General features: G+C 38.1%; 1 protein-coding gene across 3 annotated transcripts in view; it reads left to right on the top strand.

Moving 5' to 3' along the window:
- Pcmtd1 (protein-L-isoaspartate (D-aspartate) O-methyltransferase domain containing 1) overlaps positions 1-10,866 on the top strand; it is an 86,088-nt gene extending 75,222 nt beyond the window's left edge. For all 3 annotated transcript variants that reach the window (XM_048359133.1, XM_048359135.1, XM_048359136.1), the window contains one exon: positions 9,955-10,866. In XM_048359133.1, the coding sequence (XP_048215090.1) occupies positions 9,955-10,322 (368 nt within the window). In that variant the 3' untranslated portion in view covers positions 10,323-10,866. The remainder of the gene's footprint in view (positions 1-9,954) is intronic.
- Positions 10,867-18,676: the final 7,810 nt, after the last annotated feature.

Genomic DNA, 18,676 nt, shown 5'->3' with positions numbered 1-18,676 from the left:
AAGGGAACCTGCCACATCAAGATATCATGAAAACATTTCCCATACAGAGAGGGTAAATAAAAAAAGGCTTTAGACGTTAAAAAACACACACACAACAAAACAGCTTGATAGTCCCTAGACCAGAAATATGATCCAGTGTGTATCATATTCACGTAAAAATTGGTTGGGCTATGGAAGATGGATTCTCATTGGAAAAAAAGCGGGGTAACAGACCACTTACCCATAGAGGAAGCAGATTCTGGTAGGGATAAAACTGATTGAAGAAAGATAACAAACTCTGTGAGGAGTGTGGGTATTAAAAAAGAGAATGGCTGACTGAGTGGTGGTACCATTATTACTGTTTGGAAGACTATGTAACACACTTTGGAAACAGGAAAAAGATCAGGTACTTCCTTTTGCCCTGCTGGTAAATCAGTGGGTGCAAACCAACCACATAATATAAATATAAACTGAGAATACAAATATAAACTGAGAATCCTCACCATTAGGATGTTACTAAAGTTATATTTGGATGAGAATGAATGAGATTACAGAAGAGGAGGGGGGGATTACAGATAGCTGTTTAGATTACAACATTTGGTCCACCCACTTTGGAGCAAAAACCCAAGAAGACACCTTAATGAAGGGTAGACCAGAGAAGCTGGGGGACAGCGTATAGAAGACCAAGAAAAGTTACCTTATTGAATCTAATCAGATCTTTATAGAGAAGAGAACTGTATTAATTTATTTGGAATATGTCATGGTTTTGTTAACCATGAACTAAATAGAACCTCTTGATTTAGTTTGCTTTTATTTCATAGAAATATAGCCTTAGAAAGTTAACTTTATTTTCAGTATTCATTTGTTTCTCCTTTGTTGAGCCATATGACTTTGGGGTCCTTTAAAATGCCTTCAACAAAGCTGACTGCTGATGGCTCATGCCTGTAATCCTAGCTACTCAACAGGCTGAGATCTGAAGATGGCATAGGAAAGTTTATGAGACTCTTATCTCTAATTAACCACCAGAGACCTGGGAATGGAGCTGTGGCTCAAAATGGTAGAGTGCTAACCTTTAGCAAGAGAGCTCAGGGACAGTGTCCATGCTGCAAGGTCAAGTCCCATGACTGAAAAATAAAAATAAAATAAAATGACTTTGGTAAAGTATATGAAGTAATATTTTAGGAGCTTAGCTTAGTTTGTGGTCTTTAATAATTTCTTTTTTTTTTTTTTTTTGGCCAGTCCTGGGCCTTGGACTCAGGGCCTGAGCACTGTCCCTGGCTTCTTCCCGCTCAAGGCTAGCACTCTGCCACTTGAGCCACAGCGCCGCTTCTGGCCGTTTTTCTGTATATGTGGTGCTGGGGAATCGAACCTAGGGCCTCGTGTATCCGAGGCAGGCACTCTTGCCACTAGGCTATATCCCCAGCCCTAATAATTTCTTAATTAAAAGTAGGGTTGGAGTTTGAGGGAGGTCAGTAATTACATGTGCTTTTCCTTGTCCATGTTCTTACCAATTGAGAACTGGACTTAGAAATCAGAGAGCTAGGGATTGAAAGAAAGGTCAGCTTTATTATCAAGCAAATAGAGGGAAGGGAAAAGTTGATGTCTACATCATTAAATTAGACATGATAATAGACACTAGCCATCCTCTCTTCAGAGCCCAGTGTGTGACTCATGGTGGATATGCCAGAGGTGCTGGTGACTAGCTACTTCATATATACTCAGACCTATATAAGCTACTCCCCCCGCCCCCCCCCCCCCGCCCTTCCTAGAGGAACAATGAATGAGATGACACAGGGGTCGGGGCAGGTGAGGCTTAGGAAAGGATTGGAGGGAGTCCTAAGGAGGCATGTTGACAACTCTTTAAGATTCATAAGTTCTGACTTTGTGCTTTTAGGTTTAATAAAGATATTAGGTACTTAGTTCTAAAATATTCTCTGTCATTTGTACTTTGATTTTTATTTCATTAGAGCAAGATTAAGCAGCTGTAAACATTTTTGACTGTTTCATAATTAGAAAAGACTCAATCTTTTTATTTTATATTTTTAAGTATTTAAAGCATACATAAATTTACAAAGACTAATGGAAAATTGCATACTCTACCATTCACAATTAATCACTATTTCTTTCTGGTCACACATACTTCCTGCTATATTTTTTAACAAAGAAAAGATCTCTTCTTCGTTTTCTGAATTTTATTTTGATAAATATTATTTGATATGATCAGAGGCACATAGGCTTTGCACATTTGTGTTCCATGTTCCTCCCCTAAGGGGATCTGTTTTGGTCTCACTGTGTGTGAATGCCTAGAGTTATTACGTCTCAATGTATTTCATATCTAGCTTCTGCATATGAGAGAAAATATGCAGTTTGCCTCTTTGAGCTTGGCTTATCTCATTTGATTTGTTCTAGGTCCATTCATTTCCCTGCAAATGACACTATCCTTTCTAATGGCTGGTAAAATTCCATTCTATATAGGTAAAACAGTTTTTGGATCTACTCATCTATTGTAGGACATCTGGGTTATTTCCATAACTTGGCTATTAAGTGTCTTTATGGTATCCTGGCTCATAATGTTCTGGGTAGATGCCCAGGAGAGGTGTGGCTAAGTTATAGGGAAGATCTATGTTTAGATGTGTGAGGAACCTGCAGACTGTTGTCAAGACCAGTTGCATTAATTTACATTCCCACAGTGTAATAGGGTTCCTTTCCCCGCATATTCTCACCAACATTTGCTGTTAGAATTCATGATGTTGGCCAATTTAACTGAGGTGAGAGAGAATCTCAGAATTGTTTTGTTTTATATTTTCTTTATGGCCAGGGATGATGAGTATTTCCTCCTTATGGCCAGGGATGATGAGTATTTCCTCCTTATATGTTTCTTTGCCATTCTTACCTCTTCTGAGAAGTCTCTACTTAACTTCTTTTCCCTTTTAGTGATTGGCCTATTAGCTTTGGAAAGGGTTAGTTTCTTGTGTTTCTTGTATATTTTAGATATTAGGCCTTTATCTGATGTATTGCTAATAGAGATCTTCTTCCAGTCTGTTGGCTGTCTTTCTATTTTAGTAACTATGTCTTTTGCTATGCAGAAACTTTATAGTGTGATGTAACCCATTTGTCAAGTCTCTGTCCTATTTGCTGTGCACCTGGGACTCTTCAAAAAGTTTGTACCTGTGCCTAAGTTCTAATGTTTTGCCTACTCGCCTCTTGGAGTACTTTCAAAGTTTCAGGTCTAATGTTGAGGTCTTTGATCTACTTTGAGTTGATAGTAGTGCATAGTGACAAGCAGGGACCCACTTTTAGTTTTCTGCATATGGGTGCCCAGTTATCCCAACACCAATTAGTTGAAGAGGCTATCTTTTTCCCACCATCTTCTTTTCCACCATCTTTTTGCCACCATTCTACGTTGGCTACTTACCAAAATATTTGAGTCAAAGCATACAAAAATTCATATGCAGTATGAAAATTACAAATAAGATGAGGGTGATTTAAAAAAAAAGAAAAGAAAGGGACAAGTGCTGGTGGCTCATGTCTGTAATCCTGAAGCTGAAATCTAAGGATCATGATTTGAGGCTAGCCCAGGGGAAGGAGAAAATCCAGTGAGACCTTATCTCCAGTGAACTACCGAAAGTCAGAAGTGGACCTGTGGCTCAAGTGGTAGGGTAATAGCCTTGAGCAAATTAAAAAAAAAGAAAGCTCAGGGACAGTGCTCATGCCATGCCCTTAGTTCAAGACACACACCCCCTCACGGGGGGGGGGGGGGAGATGGGGGAGATGGAGAGAGACAGAGAGACAGAGAAAAAGAAAACAACACCAAGCCAAAAAAATCCACAAAAAAATGATTACCAGGAGGGAGACTCATTTTGTTAGGATTATGACGTTTCTGGAATAGAAGGTTAACTAAACTTTGCCCCAGACTAGTCCAAAAAGGACATGTGATGCTTATGCTCTGGGACACAGAAAAGTTTATCTAGAACCACAATCAAGTGACTGACTGTCCCTGTCTGTATGTTTCCATGACGTCTCCTTTAGGAGGCCATATATATTTGTTTCATGGGCATATGAGTTGTTAGATCGTATTGTACTGTAGTTATTGGCTACCTACTTAAACTTCTTGCCAAAAGAATAATAGCAGAATAAGTCTATATTCTCCCTTTTTTAAAAAAAAATTACAATTGGAGCTTATTATGATAACTTCCAGTGATTACTTTCCGCATGGAAAGTAATAAACTCATGTGATGAAAACTCCTCAGATATAGTTTGACCTTGGCAGGATATTGCAAGTCAGTATCCTGTGTGTTGTTTATAAGTGCACTTCTAGAGTCCCCTGTGGAATTTTGTGCAATATCCATTTAAGTCTTTTATTTTTTGACTGATACTGTGTTAAAAGCCTCAAATAAGTGGTCATTTCATTTTCATTGACAGTCTTCCTAGTTTAATTTCTCCGAAGAATCTTAGATATAAGTATGAATTCGTAATAGTTAATGAATGACATATATAATATGTTATTAAGGATAAGTGTATTCCTTCTTATTTTAATGCTATCAATACAAATTGGTCTAAGTAGACAGCAAGACTGTCTTTGATTGGCTGAATATTTTTAAGCATGAATATAAAGTAGAAAATCAGTGAAGCAGGATAAAATGAAATCCATCATACTTGTGAAATACTTACAGATGTCTGTTTTCTTTAGTAATCTGGGTGAGAGTGAGAAGAGTAGGGGCATTGATGAAATAGGGCCAGTCATGAGGGATATTTGCTCAAGAAGAGTGCCAAGGCTTTTTCATGCTACTGTTGTTATATAGCAAATTATCTGAGAAGCCACATATTGAAGGATTGAATCTTGGAGGTTTTATTAAGAGCACTTGCAGTCTGCAGGCAGCCATTTCTTACAAAGGCCTGTGCCCACAAATACCCTTAACACTGTCAGGAAATAGGCCAGAGAGGAAAGAAAGAACAAAAACCATACCAACAAACCAGTTCAACTCCAATGGAGAGCTGACTTGGGACAGCATAGTGATCAGAGGCGAGACAGGACACAGGACACAAACATGGAGACATGTGGCATGGTGTAATGGCACCTGAGCTGGCCTGACCCTAAATAGGGTCAGATCAGGAGGCTGAGTCACAGGAAGCTCCCAGTCCCAAGCACTTGACTGACAGGTTCAGTAACCTATAGGCCATGCACCCACCCCTGTCTCTAGGGATTCAGCAACACCCATCACCTGGGGATGGGACTTCCCTTCCTCTAGGAATTCAGGCACACCCATCAAGACAAGATGCCAGGTAGTGCAACTTACCATATGTGGCCAATGATGGCACTGGCCAGATCTGACCTCCACACTATACTGCATATATTTGAGCTTTCTGTAATGAAAAGAAAAAAATGAATTAGTTGTGAATAGCAGTTTCTAAAAATGAGGTAGGAATTCTGGGAGTTACTAAAAATTAAAAGCCTCATATTCACAAATAAAAAAACTTTTGAAAATTAGTATACTAGACTTGAACCAGTGACAGTAAAGTCATCAGCACTTAGTCAATCAGGCTGTGAGTCTTTTTATTTTACCTGTGCAGTATCCAGCACTAAGCTTCATGCAGGGTTTTTAAAGCCAAAAACCACACATACTCCATGCAGGTGGTCAAAGCAAGTAAAAACAGGTTAAACAAGATGTTTACAGAAGTGGAATTTTAAGGTTAGGCTGACAAAATATTAACTCAACTTTTAGCATTTTTACCATGTTTCCCAGATCAGTATAGGTCATTACATCAAAGCTGCTATTCCCCATTCAATCAAGCACATAGTTACAGAAAGCAGAGTTATAGGTTAGTAGAAAAGCCACTTTCCACATTTAATAAGAGCTTTGGTGACATTTGCCAGAACATATTCCTACTATCCAGCCTAACAGGCCCATTACTCTGGCTAAGCCTGACACTTTTAGGGACTCAAAAAAGGGAGGCTCCCCTACACCTTTCACTTGGCTCCCACATTTGCTAAAGTTTTATGTAATGTATAGAGAATAGAAACAAGTTTCCTTTTCTGTTAAAGTAAGTCAAAATGGCTTTCTGTTCAGAAGAAATTTCCTGTTAACTGCAGAGTAAAATAGAAAAGAATGCTAGTGCAAAAAAAACCCCACAAAACCCCTAAGAAATAATATCTATGTAAATTCCGTGCAAAATATATCGTAAAGCAGTGATTTGTAACTGGACAGAAGTAAACCTTCGTGGAGCTTCCTTTAAATGTAGGCACTCTTCATTAGGGTCCTTGATTTCAACTGCAGCATAGGAATTTCTGGACACATCAGGATGGTAAGAAAACTTGGCAGAGTTTTATTGAGAAAAACAGCAGGCAAGCAGACAAACAGACACAGAAGGGCAGGGGTACACTGTAACAGAGTGTGGGTGCTCTCATAGGGAGAGACACATAGACTCCTTTGGCTGTTGGGGTATTTCTGTGGTAAAGTTATGCAAATCTGGGTTCTTTATTTTGCTCCATTCATACCTGGTGTTAATTTTCTGAATTTCTAGGAAGGAATACATCGTGTTGTTTCTCTTGCTTTTACCAGGCCTCCCTTTCCTTAAGTTATCCTGCTTCAGATCCATTAATATATGTTATTTCTTTTTTTCTCTCACTTTCTGTCTGTCTATCTCTGGAGTGTGTGTCTGGGTAGCCATAATTCTATAAATAAAAATGTATTACTTTAAAGTTTAGGGACAGAAGAGACTTCATAAATTGTGGAACTATGTTACATTGGGTTATATGAGGTTTCACCTTTTATACATTAGTCACAAAACATCAGTTTTGTGTGGTTCAACCTAAGTAAATTTTTCTTTTCATCTTTGTTTATAAATAAAAATTAAAGTCTTGATCTCTAGGTTACTATAAAACTTTTGTACAGCCAACCTTTGGGAAACAAACAGAACTTATATGTAAGTGTTGGGGATAACCTTAACTCTACTTGCAGAGTAATAGCCTAAATTTAAAGTAAATCCTTATAGTAAGTAGTTAGGATTAGTGTTGGAAGCCTTGCCTCATAACAGGAGGCATTAGAAACAAAGTAGTGGGGAATGGAGTCTATTTGAATAGGCAGAACTGAGTATTACGCGTCATTCACAAGAACTTTGAAATAAAGCTCGTGTGCATGATGTTTTAGAGATTTTCAGGGTTCCAAGATACTAAAGACGAGTCTGAATCTTCTTCTGTGATGGATCCAGTTGGTTGTGGATGTTTGGTGTTTTTCTGATGGCTTACCTTTGAAAGATTCACCCCCCCCCCCAGACTCGCTGACAGTAATTTCCAACACAATTTTTATACATCTTTTCAAGCTTCTCCCTTTGCAGATCTCTTTCAGCCTTCAGCCCCTCCTCCAGACTTCTCCTTCTTTCAAGTCCTTGGATATCCAAAGCTCATTTACATGCTAGGGCTTTGCTCTCCCCTGTATCAAGATATTTACATGACTGTTACTTCATCTCGTTTAATCTTTAGTTGGCTCATTTTCCCTCCCCTCTCTCCCTCTCTTCCTTGCTCTTTATTTCTCTTTCTCTCTTATACGGGGATTTGAACTTAGGCTTCGTGTTTGCTAGGCAGATACTGTACCACTGGGACTAGGGTATAGAGCCTTTTTGTGCTGGCCAGCATGTGGAACATAATTCTCCTATTTATACTTCCTGCTATAGCTGATCTGATAAGGCAGGTACTACCACACCAGTATTTTTTTTCTGTTAGCTGTGTCTTGTAGATTTTGTTGTCTAGGCTGGCCCAGGACTTTGGTCCTCCAGAAATCAGCCTATGTGTGTCTGGGATTATAGATGCCTATCGTGTGCCAAGCTGTTGGTTGAGATAAGGTTTTGTGAATTTTCTTTCTATCTAGACTCCAACAAGGATTCGCCTATTTTCTCCCAAGTAGAATTATGGTCATGAACCACCAGCTCCTGTCCCAGGTCACTTTCTTTTTACATGATGTGTTTGTTAGTTTTCATATGATTTGCTTTTAAAAAATGATTTTTTGTTCACTTTTTTTCTGCTTAAACATTGTCAGCTCTATGAGTACAGGGACTTTTCTAGTCTAAATCACTCATATATATATATATTTTTTTTTGCCAGTCCTAGCCCGTGAACTCAGGGCCTGAGCACTGTCCCTGGCTTATTTTTTGCTCAAGGCTAGCACTCTGCCACTTGAGCCACAGCGCCACTTCTGGCCATTTTCTGTATATGTGGTGTTGAGGAATCGAACCCAGGGCCTCATGTATACGAGGCAAGCACTCTTGCCACTAGGCCATATTCCCAGCCCTCACTCATATATCTTAAGTGGTTTTTAAGTGCCTAGGCTGTTGAACAAGTAAGCTTTGTGAATGTTGTCATTTAGTGAAAAACTTTGGAAGGAGGCAAGTCAGGTAACATTTGGCATGTTTTAACATATAAGGAACAAGATGACTTTGCTATTACTTACTATTAGTAAGTGCCACAAAACTAGTTAGTAGCACAAGCAGGATTTGAAATCAAATTCTTTCATGATGTTTCAATTTCTATTCCATTTAGTTGAATGCAGTTTCAAATGCATAGTAAAACAGCTTCTAGCCAAACACACTCAGTGGATTTTTGGAGTTATTTATGTTTCAGTGGAAGATTAGGAAAAGCCAGTTTAATGCAGTTGTTTGTAGAGGACCACTCAGTATCTGCTAAGAGATCTTTGAATTAGGTTTAAAAGCCTCTTACCCCAGTATTTCATGAAAATTTTTTATCTGCTACTGCAAGGTATGCCTTATATATAGATGGACTGAAATACACAGGAAACCTGTTGTGGGACTGGGGCAGGTGATACCCTGTTAACAGCTTGCCCCTATAATTCCCCTCCTCCCTGAGCTCACAGTCTAGAGGGGAAGATGGCCCTTACACAAAGAAGGAGAATTTTAATGCTTCAGCTAAAATGGTTGCCAGGGGCCATCAGAGAACACCAAGAGAATACCAAGAGTAAAGAGATCAGTAAGTAAATAAAAATTTTAATGCTACTTGAATGAGCTGTGTTATATTTTTGTTTATCCTTAGATATTTGAAAAAGATTCTTGGTAACATTTTATTTCTCCAGAGATGGAAACTAGGCAAAATCAATTTTAGGTGGAGTAATGACAATCTATTTCTCTATGCGTGAAATGTTGCGACAGAGTACAAGGAAGAGTTTGTGCTGTTAGGGCTTATGCATTTATGGGGAGAAAGGAATGAAGCAGACAGAAGAGCTTCCCTAACTGTCAGATATACCTGATGTAAATAAAAGTAACTAAAAAATGTGTTGTTCCTATGGACTATCATACTTATTGTCAGCTTGCTATCTGCTGTTCCTTTGCCATGAACCAGTTCTCCTTGTTGATTTATAGAAAGAATCTGTGTGTATAGTAGCTTTAAAGGTCTGCCAAAAGCAACTATTCAAATCCTGTGCTTGAGTTTTTTTGAATCAAGTAGTATAAAAGGATGTGCAGAATAAAGTTATTTTCCCACTGTGCCAAACATTTTGTCCTTTACTTTCCTCTAAATTCTTATGTGCCCTAACAGAATCTTTATGTATATAAAATGGCCATACAGACACAGACAGACACGCACACAGAGACAGTAATTTTATTATCATTACGATGTTGTATAGAGGAGTTACTATTTCATAAGTCAAGTAATGAATACATTTCTTTCATTGGGCAATGCTTTCTTTCATTTTCCCCCAATTTCCCCTTCTTATCCCTACTCACAAGTTACATAGTTCATTTTCTACCTAGTGTATAGTGATAGCATGATTGCATTTGTTCCTTTTTGCCTCTGCTCTGTCCACTCTCCTCAATTCATAACAATGGTGCTTAGAATGTATTTGTGCCTAACAGTCAGTTTTTGTAGTTTCTGGGTTTTCTACAATTTATTAAGGAACACATTTTGTTTTTGCCCTATGGAGAAAAGACCAATGCATAATATTGCTTTTCTTTGTGTTTGTTTGTTTTTAGCCCCTTGTGCTGTCAGGAATCTTCAGGACTTGGCCCGCATTTATATTCGACGCACACTTAGAAATTTCATAAATGATGAGATGCAGGCCAAGGGGATTCCTCAGAGGGCTCCTCCCAAGAGGAAAAGAAGGAAAGTAAAACAGAGAATCAACACTTACGTGTTTGTGGGCAATCAGCTTATTCCTCAGCCTCTAGACAGTGAGGAGGATGAAAAAATGGAAGAGGATAGCAAAGAAGAGGAAGAGAAAGAGCACAGCGAAGCCTTGAAGCCAGAGGAGCCTCCTCAAAACTTACTGAGAGAAAAAATCATGAAGCTCCCCCTCCCTGAATCTTTGAAAGCTTACTTGACATATTTTAGAGACAAATAACTTAAATCAAGAGAAAAGAATGCCTACTTGATAATTCCTCTAGTCTTAAAAATGTAGCAATTAGTAGGAGTTCGAAGAGAGAATTACTTCTTTCATCAGAGTGAATTGTAGTAGAAAAAAGTATAACTTGATTCTGTCAATAACACAAATGATGTATTCAGTGATTTGAAAGAGTCTTTTTTCTAAAATCTATTTTTTCTTTAAACCTTGGGGAAAATGTTGTTGTAACTTGGAGTGATTTCACAGTGGAATGCAACAACACTTGCGACTTTGTGTACCATAAACCCCTTTCTGATTCTTTACAGATTTTAGTGGTGAGAGTTAGATTTAATTTTATATAAGGTTTAAATAATTGTATAATAAGTATAGTTTAACTTAATATTATGATTTGAATTGCAGTTGTTTGCATTTCCTTTAGAAGAACTTTCTGATAGACCTATTTTCCTTACCTGTTGCAATCACTCTTGCTGAGTTGCTGTAGATATATTCCGGGCAATGTATGAGTGCAATAATAATGCAAGATATTGAATTATTTAGCTTTAAAGAAACCCCCACAAATTTCATGAAATTTTGCAGCCCTACAACTTTTGCTTTTGCCAAAAGATATGGGGAAAATACCTACTTTTCTCATAGCAATTTCAAGAGCACAGCAAGCCCATATTGAAGTAGAAAATGTGTATGTAGCACTACTCCTAATTTGTATGGGCCCTTCACATCTCCAGTATTTAAAATCATGACATGATCTTAATTCCCTAGAATTTCAAAATTTTCTATGTTTAGTTTTTTTTTTTCCTGTACTTCACTGTTTTAAGTACTTAAAAAAAGAAATCCATTATCCTGTCTGTCTCTGTGTGCACAGACAGTAAGTAAATGGATAAGCACGGATGACCACCACTTTCTTGGGTAGCACCAAGTAGCAGGGCCAAAGCAGTGTGGTCAGTGGATGCACTTTAGCAAATAGGATTCCTCTTTTATCTGAATATTTATCCTTGACAAGTTAGGGGTGAGCTTGCCTATATTTGCTTTGGGTCTTTCGAGCATAAATAGTCACAAGAATTGTGTGGAGATTGCTTTGTTTTGGAAATCTGATTCAAAATTATAGTGTAATCTTTGGGACCTACTCCATGTTCACGTAATTTTGTCCTGTATTTTTCTATTTCTTTGGTAAAATTATAATTTTTTCTTTTTTCGCTTACAGATACATACTTAAGCCACATAGCTTTTCAATAATTAGTTTTTTCAGTGATTAGTTTTTTCTAATAGTCTAAAAACAGTCATTCCTTGGTAAGAAAGTATACAATGTAACATATTTACTATGTAGTGTTATATGGATTACATATATTTTTAAAGGGAAAACTTTGAGTCTCAATACCAGCACCACTGTTCTGGAAGCTGCTCACATTTGCTCAAGGAAACACAACCATTGTAGAGTGAAAGGGTTATTACCTCTTTGCTGTTTCCAAGATTTCAACTCCAATAAATCTACACATCTGAGAGAGTTGTTTGAAATACTCTAAATATAAAATCACATCAAATAATTAAAAATATTTTAGTAATGTAGAAGACAATTTCATACAAGGCATTTGTTTTATGCCTGTGGCTGAGGTGCATGCGTGTGTATGGGAGGGGGGTGGAATTGGGAGAGTGTGCAGTTTTTCTTAGATGATTACTAAACTTTTAAGAAATGCCTCATATCATTTTTATCTAAAAGAAAATGTCAGTTTCATGTCTGTTACAAGTGTTCATTTTTTTTTTGATTATTTTACACTTGTAACCTTGAATCTAAATCTTGGAAACATGGGAAGTTTTCCTCTATCTGTTCCCTCTCCTATTTTATTGTTATTGTTATAGGAGCTGGTGTCAAGATTTGTAAAAAAAAAAAAAAAATACACGTTCTTCAATAATGATCTTATATTTAGGAAAGTTTTTGCTAAGGATGTATGTTTCCAGTATTGTCTTTCATTCTATTGACCTTGGCAAAATACACAGTAGATTTTCCTGATCATTGCATTTTTTTCTCAGTCACTGAAATGTATCTTTTGTGGTTTTAAGTGGATTATTTTACAGGTGTGACTTTATCCCTGAATTTTTAAAAAGAGGTAGAATTAAGTGGAAATTCAAGTGAAACCCTTCTTACTAATTCAGATATATTGGAATAAGAATATTTTGGGTGTGTGTGTTTATTTTTTAATGAATTCATGTTTACTTGAGATTGGAAAACAATGCTTTATAGGTGGAGAAGTAGCAAATGAACAAGAAGTAAGAGTAAATAAAAGTGATGGGGAATAGCATAAAGGAATTTTATAGACAGATAAAACATTAGCTATCAGTCAGTCTAAGTCTTATATTTTGTAGAAGACAAAGTTGGCTTAGAGAGGTGGCATGTTTGTCTACAACATACAGTTAATTGGAGAAAAGACCTGGAATAGCATCTAGCATCAGATAAACCTCAAGAATCTGTCCAAGGCACCAAGAAACTAATTGTAATGATTATTGGCCAGCATATTTGCTTCAGATATTAAAGAAAACATCAAAATAGCATACACAGTGTTTAAAATAACATATATGTGTTGATTTCCAGCAGTTTGAGATGATAAAAAGTGAAGCAAATCCTGTTATATCATTGGAAACTTGGAAAAATCATGTTAAATAAATAATGGCATACAATTAAATATTCACCAGTGTTTTTGGCTTTTCTTTTTCTCTTATTGAGTATATACAGTCCCTCCCTATCTCGATCTCCTCATTCCTTGCTCCCTTCCTTCTTCCATCTCTTCCTTCCCCCACCCCTTTTCTTCTGCTGGTACTAGCCTCTGAACTCAGGGCCTTATGATCTAGCTCTGCTTTCTTACTCAGCTGGTGCTCTATCACTTGAGCCATGCCTCCAATCTGATGTTTTTTGTTCTATGGAGATGGATTCAAGACTTTTTCTGCTGTGGCTGGCTTTGAATGATGATCCTCCAGGTCTCAGCCTATTGGATACACTACAGGTATGAGCCCCTGTCACCTAGTTCAGAATTGATTTTCTTTGTGTTAGAGTCACCTGAGTATATTCTTTTATTTAGCCTTTGTTGTGTCCCTATATTTTAGATATATTCCTTTAAAATCACGTATAGCTGAATTTCTTTAGCATTCTTACAATCATAATTTAATTGATGATGTCTATTGATTTACATTTTGAAAAATATTACTATTAATTAGCTGGGCACCCATGCCTTATGCCTATAATCGTGGCTACTCAGGAGGCTGGAATCCAGAGGATCATATTTTGAGGCCAGCCCAGCCTTCCCCGCGCCAAAAAAAGAAAAAGTTCGCTACACTTCCAAAAATAACCAGCAACAAAACCAGGATAGAGGCATGTCTCAAGTGATAGGCACCAGTAAAATAAGCAAACTGAGCAAGCCCAAACCCCAAATGGCCAATAAAAGAAAAAAATCTTATTAAATAACTTGATTGTATACATACATGGTTTTCTCTTACCAATTTTATAATCCATAAGTGTTTCTCCTATTTTTATCTTATTATTTTAGAAGTTGCATGCTTTCCTCCCAGCTCTTAATGATTACTCTGGATATCTTTATCTAATTTTCAAGAGTTTAAAAGTAGTCACTTATCCTGTAATTTTTTTGTTTATTATTATTCTTGTCACTGAAGTTAACACTTTGAAACTATATCATGTGTTCTTTCACTTGTTTAGCTTGGTTCTTTTTGGCATTATTAGGGTTTGAACTTGGCTTTGTGCTTTACTAGGAAAGTGTGTTTTTAACTCTAAATATACAAGCGCCTCCATTGCAGTTTTTCATCTGATCAATAATGAATTAGATTTGTTATCATTTGTCCTTACTTTTTCTCATTTCTTCATCTTCCACCACAGTTTCCTTTTGCCTAAAGTATATTCCTCTGAGTTTGCTTTAGTGAAATATTATAGGTTCCTAACTTTTAGCTTTGTCTACTGAAAACACTTTATTTTGCCTTTGTTCTTGAAAAAATAGTCCATAGGTTATATAATTTTAGTTTGGCAGTATTTTCTCTAAAGTATTTATGATTTCTCTACCTTGTGGCTTTCATTGAAGATGCCAGTTCAACTGACAGCCATTCCTTTGAAGGTCATCTGTCTTTTATCTGTGTCTGCTTTAGAGATTTCATCTTGATGTTAATATTTTTGCCCTGGCATTGTCAATCCTTTGTAGTTTTCTGTAATGTGCATGGTATTCATTTCTTTTCATTTTTTTAACCTGGTATTCATTTATCTTATTTCTGTGTGAGTTGGTTTCTTTATGAATTGTGCAGTGATAATCCCTTTTTTCCCCTGCCAGTCCTGGAGTTTGAACTTAGCACGTGGGTGCTATCCCTGAGCTTTTGTGCTCAAGGCTAGCACTCTACCACTTGAGCCATAGCTCCACTTCCGGATTTTTTGGTGCTTAATCATCTAATGGACTTTCCAGACTGGCTGGTTTTGAACTGTGATCCTGAGATCTCAGGCTCCTAAATAGCTAGAATTATGGGCATGAACCACTGGCAAATGTCTCACCTTTTTGTCTTACAATTGAATTTTAGATAATTTCACATATATCTTCTGGTCAGTCACTAATTCTCTTCAGAGTTGCTTCCAAGTGCTTTTAAGCCCTTATGTTGAGTTTTATTGTCCTGTTTTTTTATTTTTTGTTCTGGATTTATCTGGGTATTTTTGTCTTTTGTTCTCTATTAAATATGCCCAATTCTCTATAACAGTGAACCAAACTATTTTATACTTACATCTGATTTTTGTATTCTCTAAGGAGGGAACCCTAAGGAGGGCTTCTAATTTTTCCAAGTGTGAGCACTCACAACGGTTTGCTTTTTCTTTCTTTTTTCCCCCTGGGTTTGAACAGAGCTTAGCTTGTAAAACTAAATGAGTAGTGATTATTAGTTGCCTGAGTTGTCCTCTTCCGGCCTGACCTTTTTAAAATTCTGCACTTCAGATCCTCTAAAAATCCATGTGGTGGTCACTTTGGAACTATTACATCTCCAGAGAGGTTTTACCCCCTGCCTCCTCATAGCAGATTTTTTTTTTTTTTTGATTGGTTGTGAGTGCCTAGGCACTGTTCCTGAGCTCAAGGCTAGTGCTCTACCACTTTGAGCCACCATGCTACTTCTGGCTTTTGAGTGGTAAATTGGAGATACCCCTGCTCACCACTTTTTCAATAAAGATAAAATTAATTTTCAAACATCTTGGTGCTGGGAATATGGCCTGGTGGTTGAGTGCTTGCCCGTATACATGAAGCCCTGGGTTCGATTCCTCAGCACCACATATATAAAAAAAAGCCAGAAGTGGCGCTGTGGCTCAAGTGGCAGAGTGCTAGCCTTGAGCAAAAAATAAGCCAGGGACAGTGCTCAGGCCCTGAGTCTAAGCCCCTAGCCTGGGGTGGGGGGGGGGGGAAGGCTCACTGGGACTCTTCTGTGCGGGCTGGCTTTGAATTGCAGTCCTCAGATCTCAGCCTCTGGAACAGCTAGGATTACAGGTGTGAGCCACCGATGTCCAGCCCTATGACAGATTTTAAAGTAGGCAATTTTCCTTGGAGTGAGTAGGCTGGACTTTGCTAGGGGTGGGGGTTGTTTCTGCTTCAAGATCCTTCTGTGGCTTTATGCTGGAGATTTTCAGCACTTTTTTTCTTTGTGTACCCTTATAATCTTCAGTTCCTCAAGTTAATTTCACTTCCTGATCCAAATCATTTGGAGCTGAACCAGCCTTCAACTTTTACCTAACCCTATGCCCTTTCTACTTCTTATTCAGCCTCTTGTACACATCTCGATAATCTCAGTCATAACACATGAACACATTTACACAAATGTTTTTAAACAAGTCGCTGGTGAGCTGGTGACCCATGCCTGTAATCTTAGCTGCTAAGTAAGCTAAGATAAGATTGTGATCAAATCTAGATGGGTAGAAGTCTGTAAGACTCATCTCCAATTAACCAACAAAAAGCCAGAAATTGGGGGTATGTCTCAAGTGGTGGTGTTCCAGCCTTGAATAAAAAGACCAAGAAAGAGCACAAGGCCCTGAATTCAAGTCCCTGGACAGACAGACAGACACACGGTATTAGTATTTTAGTCTAGCACATGTCGTAGTCTCGGGTATGTAAAGCACTATCCAGTAGAAGGGAGGTGGCGAGAGGCTATGGTGTGTCTATTCAAGATGGCTTGTCCTGCGGCTCTCACATCCTCTATTGCCAGCAGGTTTTTTTCTTTCTTTAAAATAAAACTATTCAACATACATGTGGAAAGATTTTCCTCTTAGTTTCTAGAAAGGGCTTTAGGAATACAGATATTTATTGTATTTTGATCTGAAATTGCAAGGCACAATCCTTCAGGTGTGTTCCTTCCACCTTCTTCACCTCACCTCAGCAAGATCTTAGATTGTGAGCAGGGTAGGAGGGGCACGTTTGCTGATTCCATTTATTGGGATACTTAGTAAAATGTCCAATGTCAAGCATAGTTAAAGGTTACTTTTAAAAATGTGTGTGTATGCCAGTACTGGGGGCCTGAACACTTTTGTGCTGGAGGCTAGCACTCTACCACTTGAGGGACAGCTGCTCTTTCTTGGTGGTTAATTGGAGATAAGAGTCTCCCACACTTTCTTGCCCCAGTTGATTTTGATCTGGAATCTTCAGATCTCAGCCTCCAGCCATAAAACATTCCTGTTCACAAAGATGAACTTGTTTCTTCAACTCATTTGACTTTTCAATACAGTGAACTATACAACTGTGTGATACTGGGATGGGAAGGAGAAAACAGAATGAAGGAAAAAGTGACACTGATTAAAAAGAAAAATGCTCAATACCTGACATATGTAACTGTAACTACTCCGTACATCACCTTTACAATATAAATTTTACAAAAACCAATAAAACACCAGGAAATAGGTCCTTGAAAGGGGTTGGGTAGGGTCAAGGGAAAGGGAGAGAGAGATGAAGAGGCAGAGAATGCAATCAAGAGTTCAGTGTATATCCTACAAAGTTATGTGAAGAGGGGTGATGGCCAGAATGGGTGATAATGTTGAAAGAGATGACATTAACCAAATACATACTATTCATAAACTGCTTTGTTTAATGGCAACTCCTTTGGTACAACTACATAAATTTAAAAAAAAATTACACATGTGAATGTGAACATTTTGCCAAAAGATGGCAGTGTTCACCCAGAGTAGAGTGGAAAGAGTAAACCACTAGTACTGAGAGGTGATGAATTCATTTTTTCTCATAAGGTTGATAAAATTCCTCAGAGCTAATTCCTCAACTCACTAGCTATGTCTCCAGTAAGGTCATCTGAGATTTATTGGCCAAGTTTTAATTTGCTTTTCTAGTGAAAAGTACATGAACAAAGGAATGAGTCTAATAAAATGCACAAGTTAAGTAAAGCTTTATTTTGCACCTAGCATCAAGAAAGAAACTGACCAGCCTGGGCTACTCCTGAACAGGAGCGACCACTCCATCTTACAGGCTAAAAAACCACAAACCACAGGGCCGTGCCTGCCCTTTGATCATAATGGGCTCATACTAGAGAATTTCACCATGACTCTGTTGTTGATACCTAGTTGATCGTTAATTTTTATTTTTAGAAATCACCTATTGTGACTCTGCTGCCAGGAGCCTGCCCAGGTGTCGGGAAATGATTGCCACTCCCTCTTCATGCAGTTCCCCACGCCCGGTTTTCTGGTTTGTGCTAAATTCCAGCAAATTACATCAGCCAGGATCACTCCGAGTTCATTCTGAGTTGGGGTCAACATGGAGTCACCTGGGTTTTTAAACTGGCTCCTACACTGGTATTTTTGAAGAGATTTGTTTGAAATATTCAGTCTTCAGTGGTGAGACAGACTATTTCCTTATGTTTAGATCACTAGGCGTTTGAGTGTGCGGCCTGTCTGCTGTTCTCACCTGCTTCCCCATGTGGCCAGGGGGACTTCTGAGGCACCCAGCTTTAGCCAGCCCATGCCTACACGCATGATTGCTGTCAGGTGTCTCCTCTTCAAGCAAACTTAGGAGCTCCAGTTTTAAGCATCCAATTCTAAATCATAAATATTTAAAGAAGAAATTACAAGTTACTGGTTTGAGTTCGACACAAGTGAAATGCACATATAGGAAGAAGTGAAATAGTGTTCCAAAGCATGATATGGACTAAGGAAGGAATTTGAGCACCCACATCAACTAATTATGACTGCCTACCCGTTAGGATTTGATAAGGATACCAGATAAAAAGGAGAAAGGCTGTTCTGCACAATTCAGTAAACAAGGAACCAACTTGAGCTTCAAAAGGATAGCTGGGGGATAAGAGGCAGGGGCTTATTTAAAAGTGAAGTCGAAGCAAATTTGGAAAAG

The sequence above is a fragment of the Perognathus longimembris genome, chromosome 12 (assembly GCF_023159225.1).
Source record: "Perognathus longimembris pacificus isolate PPM17 chromosome 12, ASM2315922v1, whole genome shotgun sequence".
Lineage (NCBI taxonomy): Eukaryota > Metazoa > Chordata > Mammalia > Rodentia > Heteromyidae > Perognathus > Perognathus longimembris.
The sequence above is the reverse complement of the archived record's forward strand: the minus strand, read 5'-3'. Positions and strand labels throughout refer to the sequence as shown.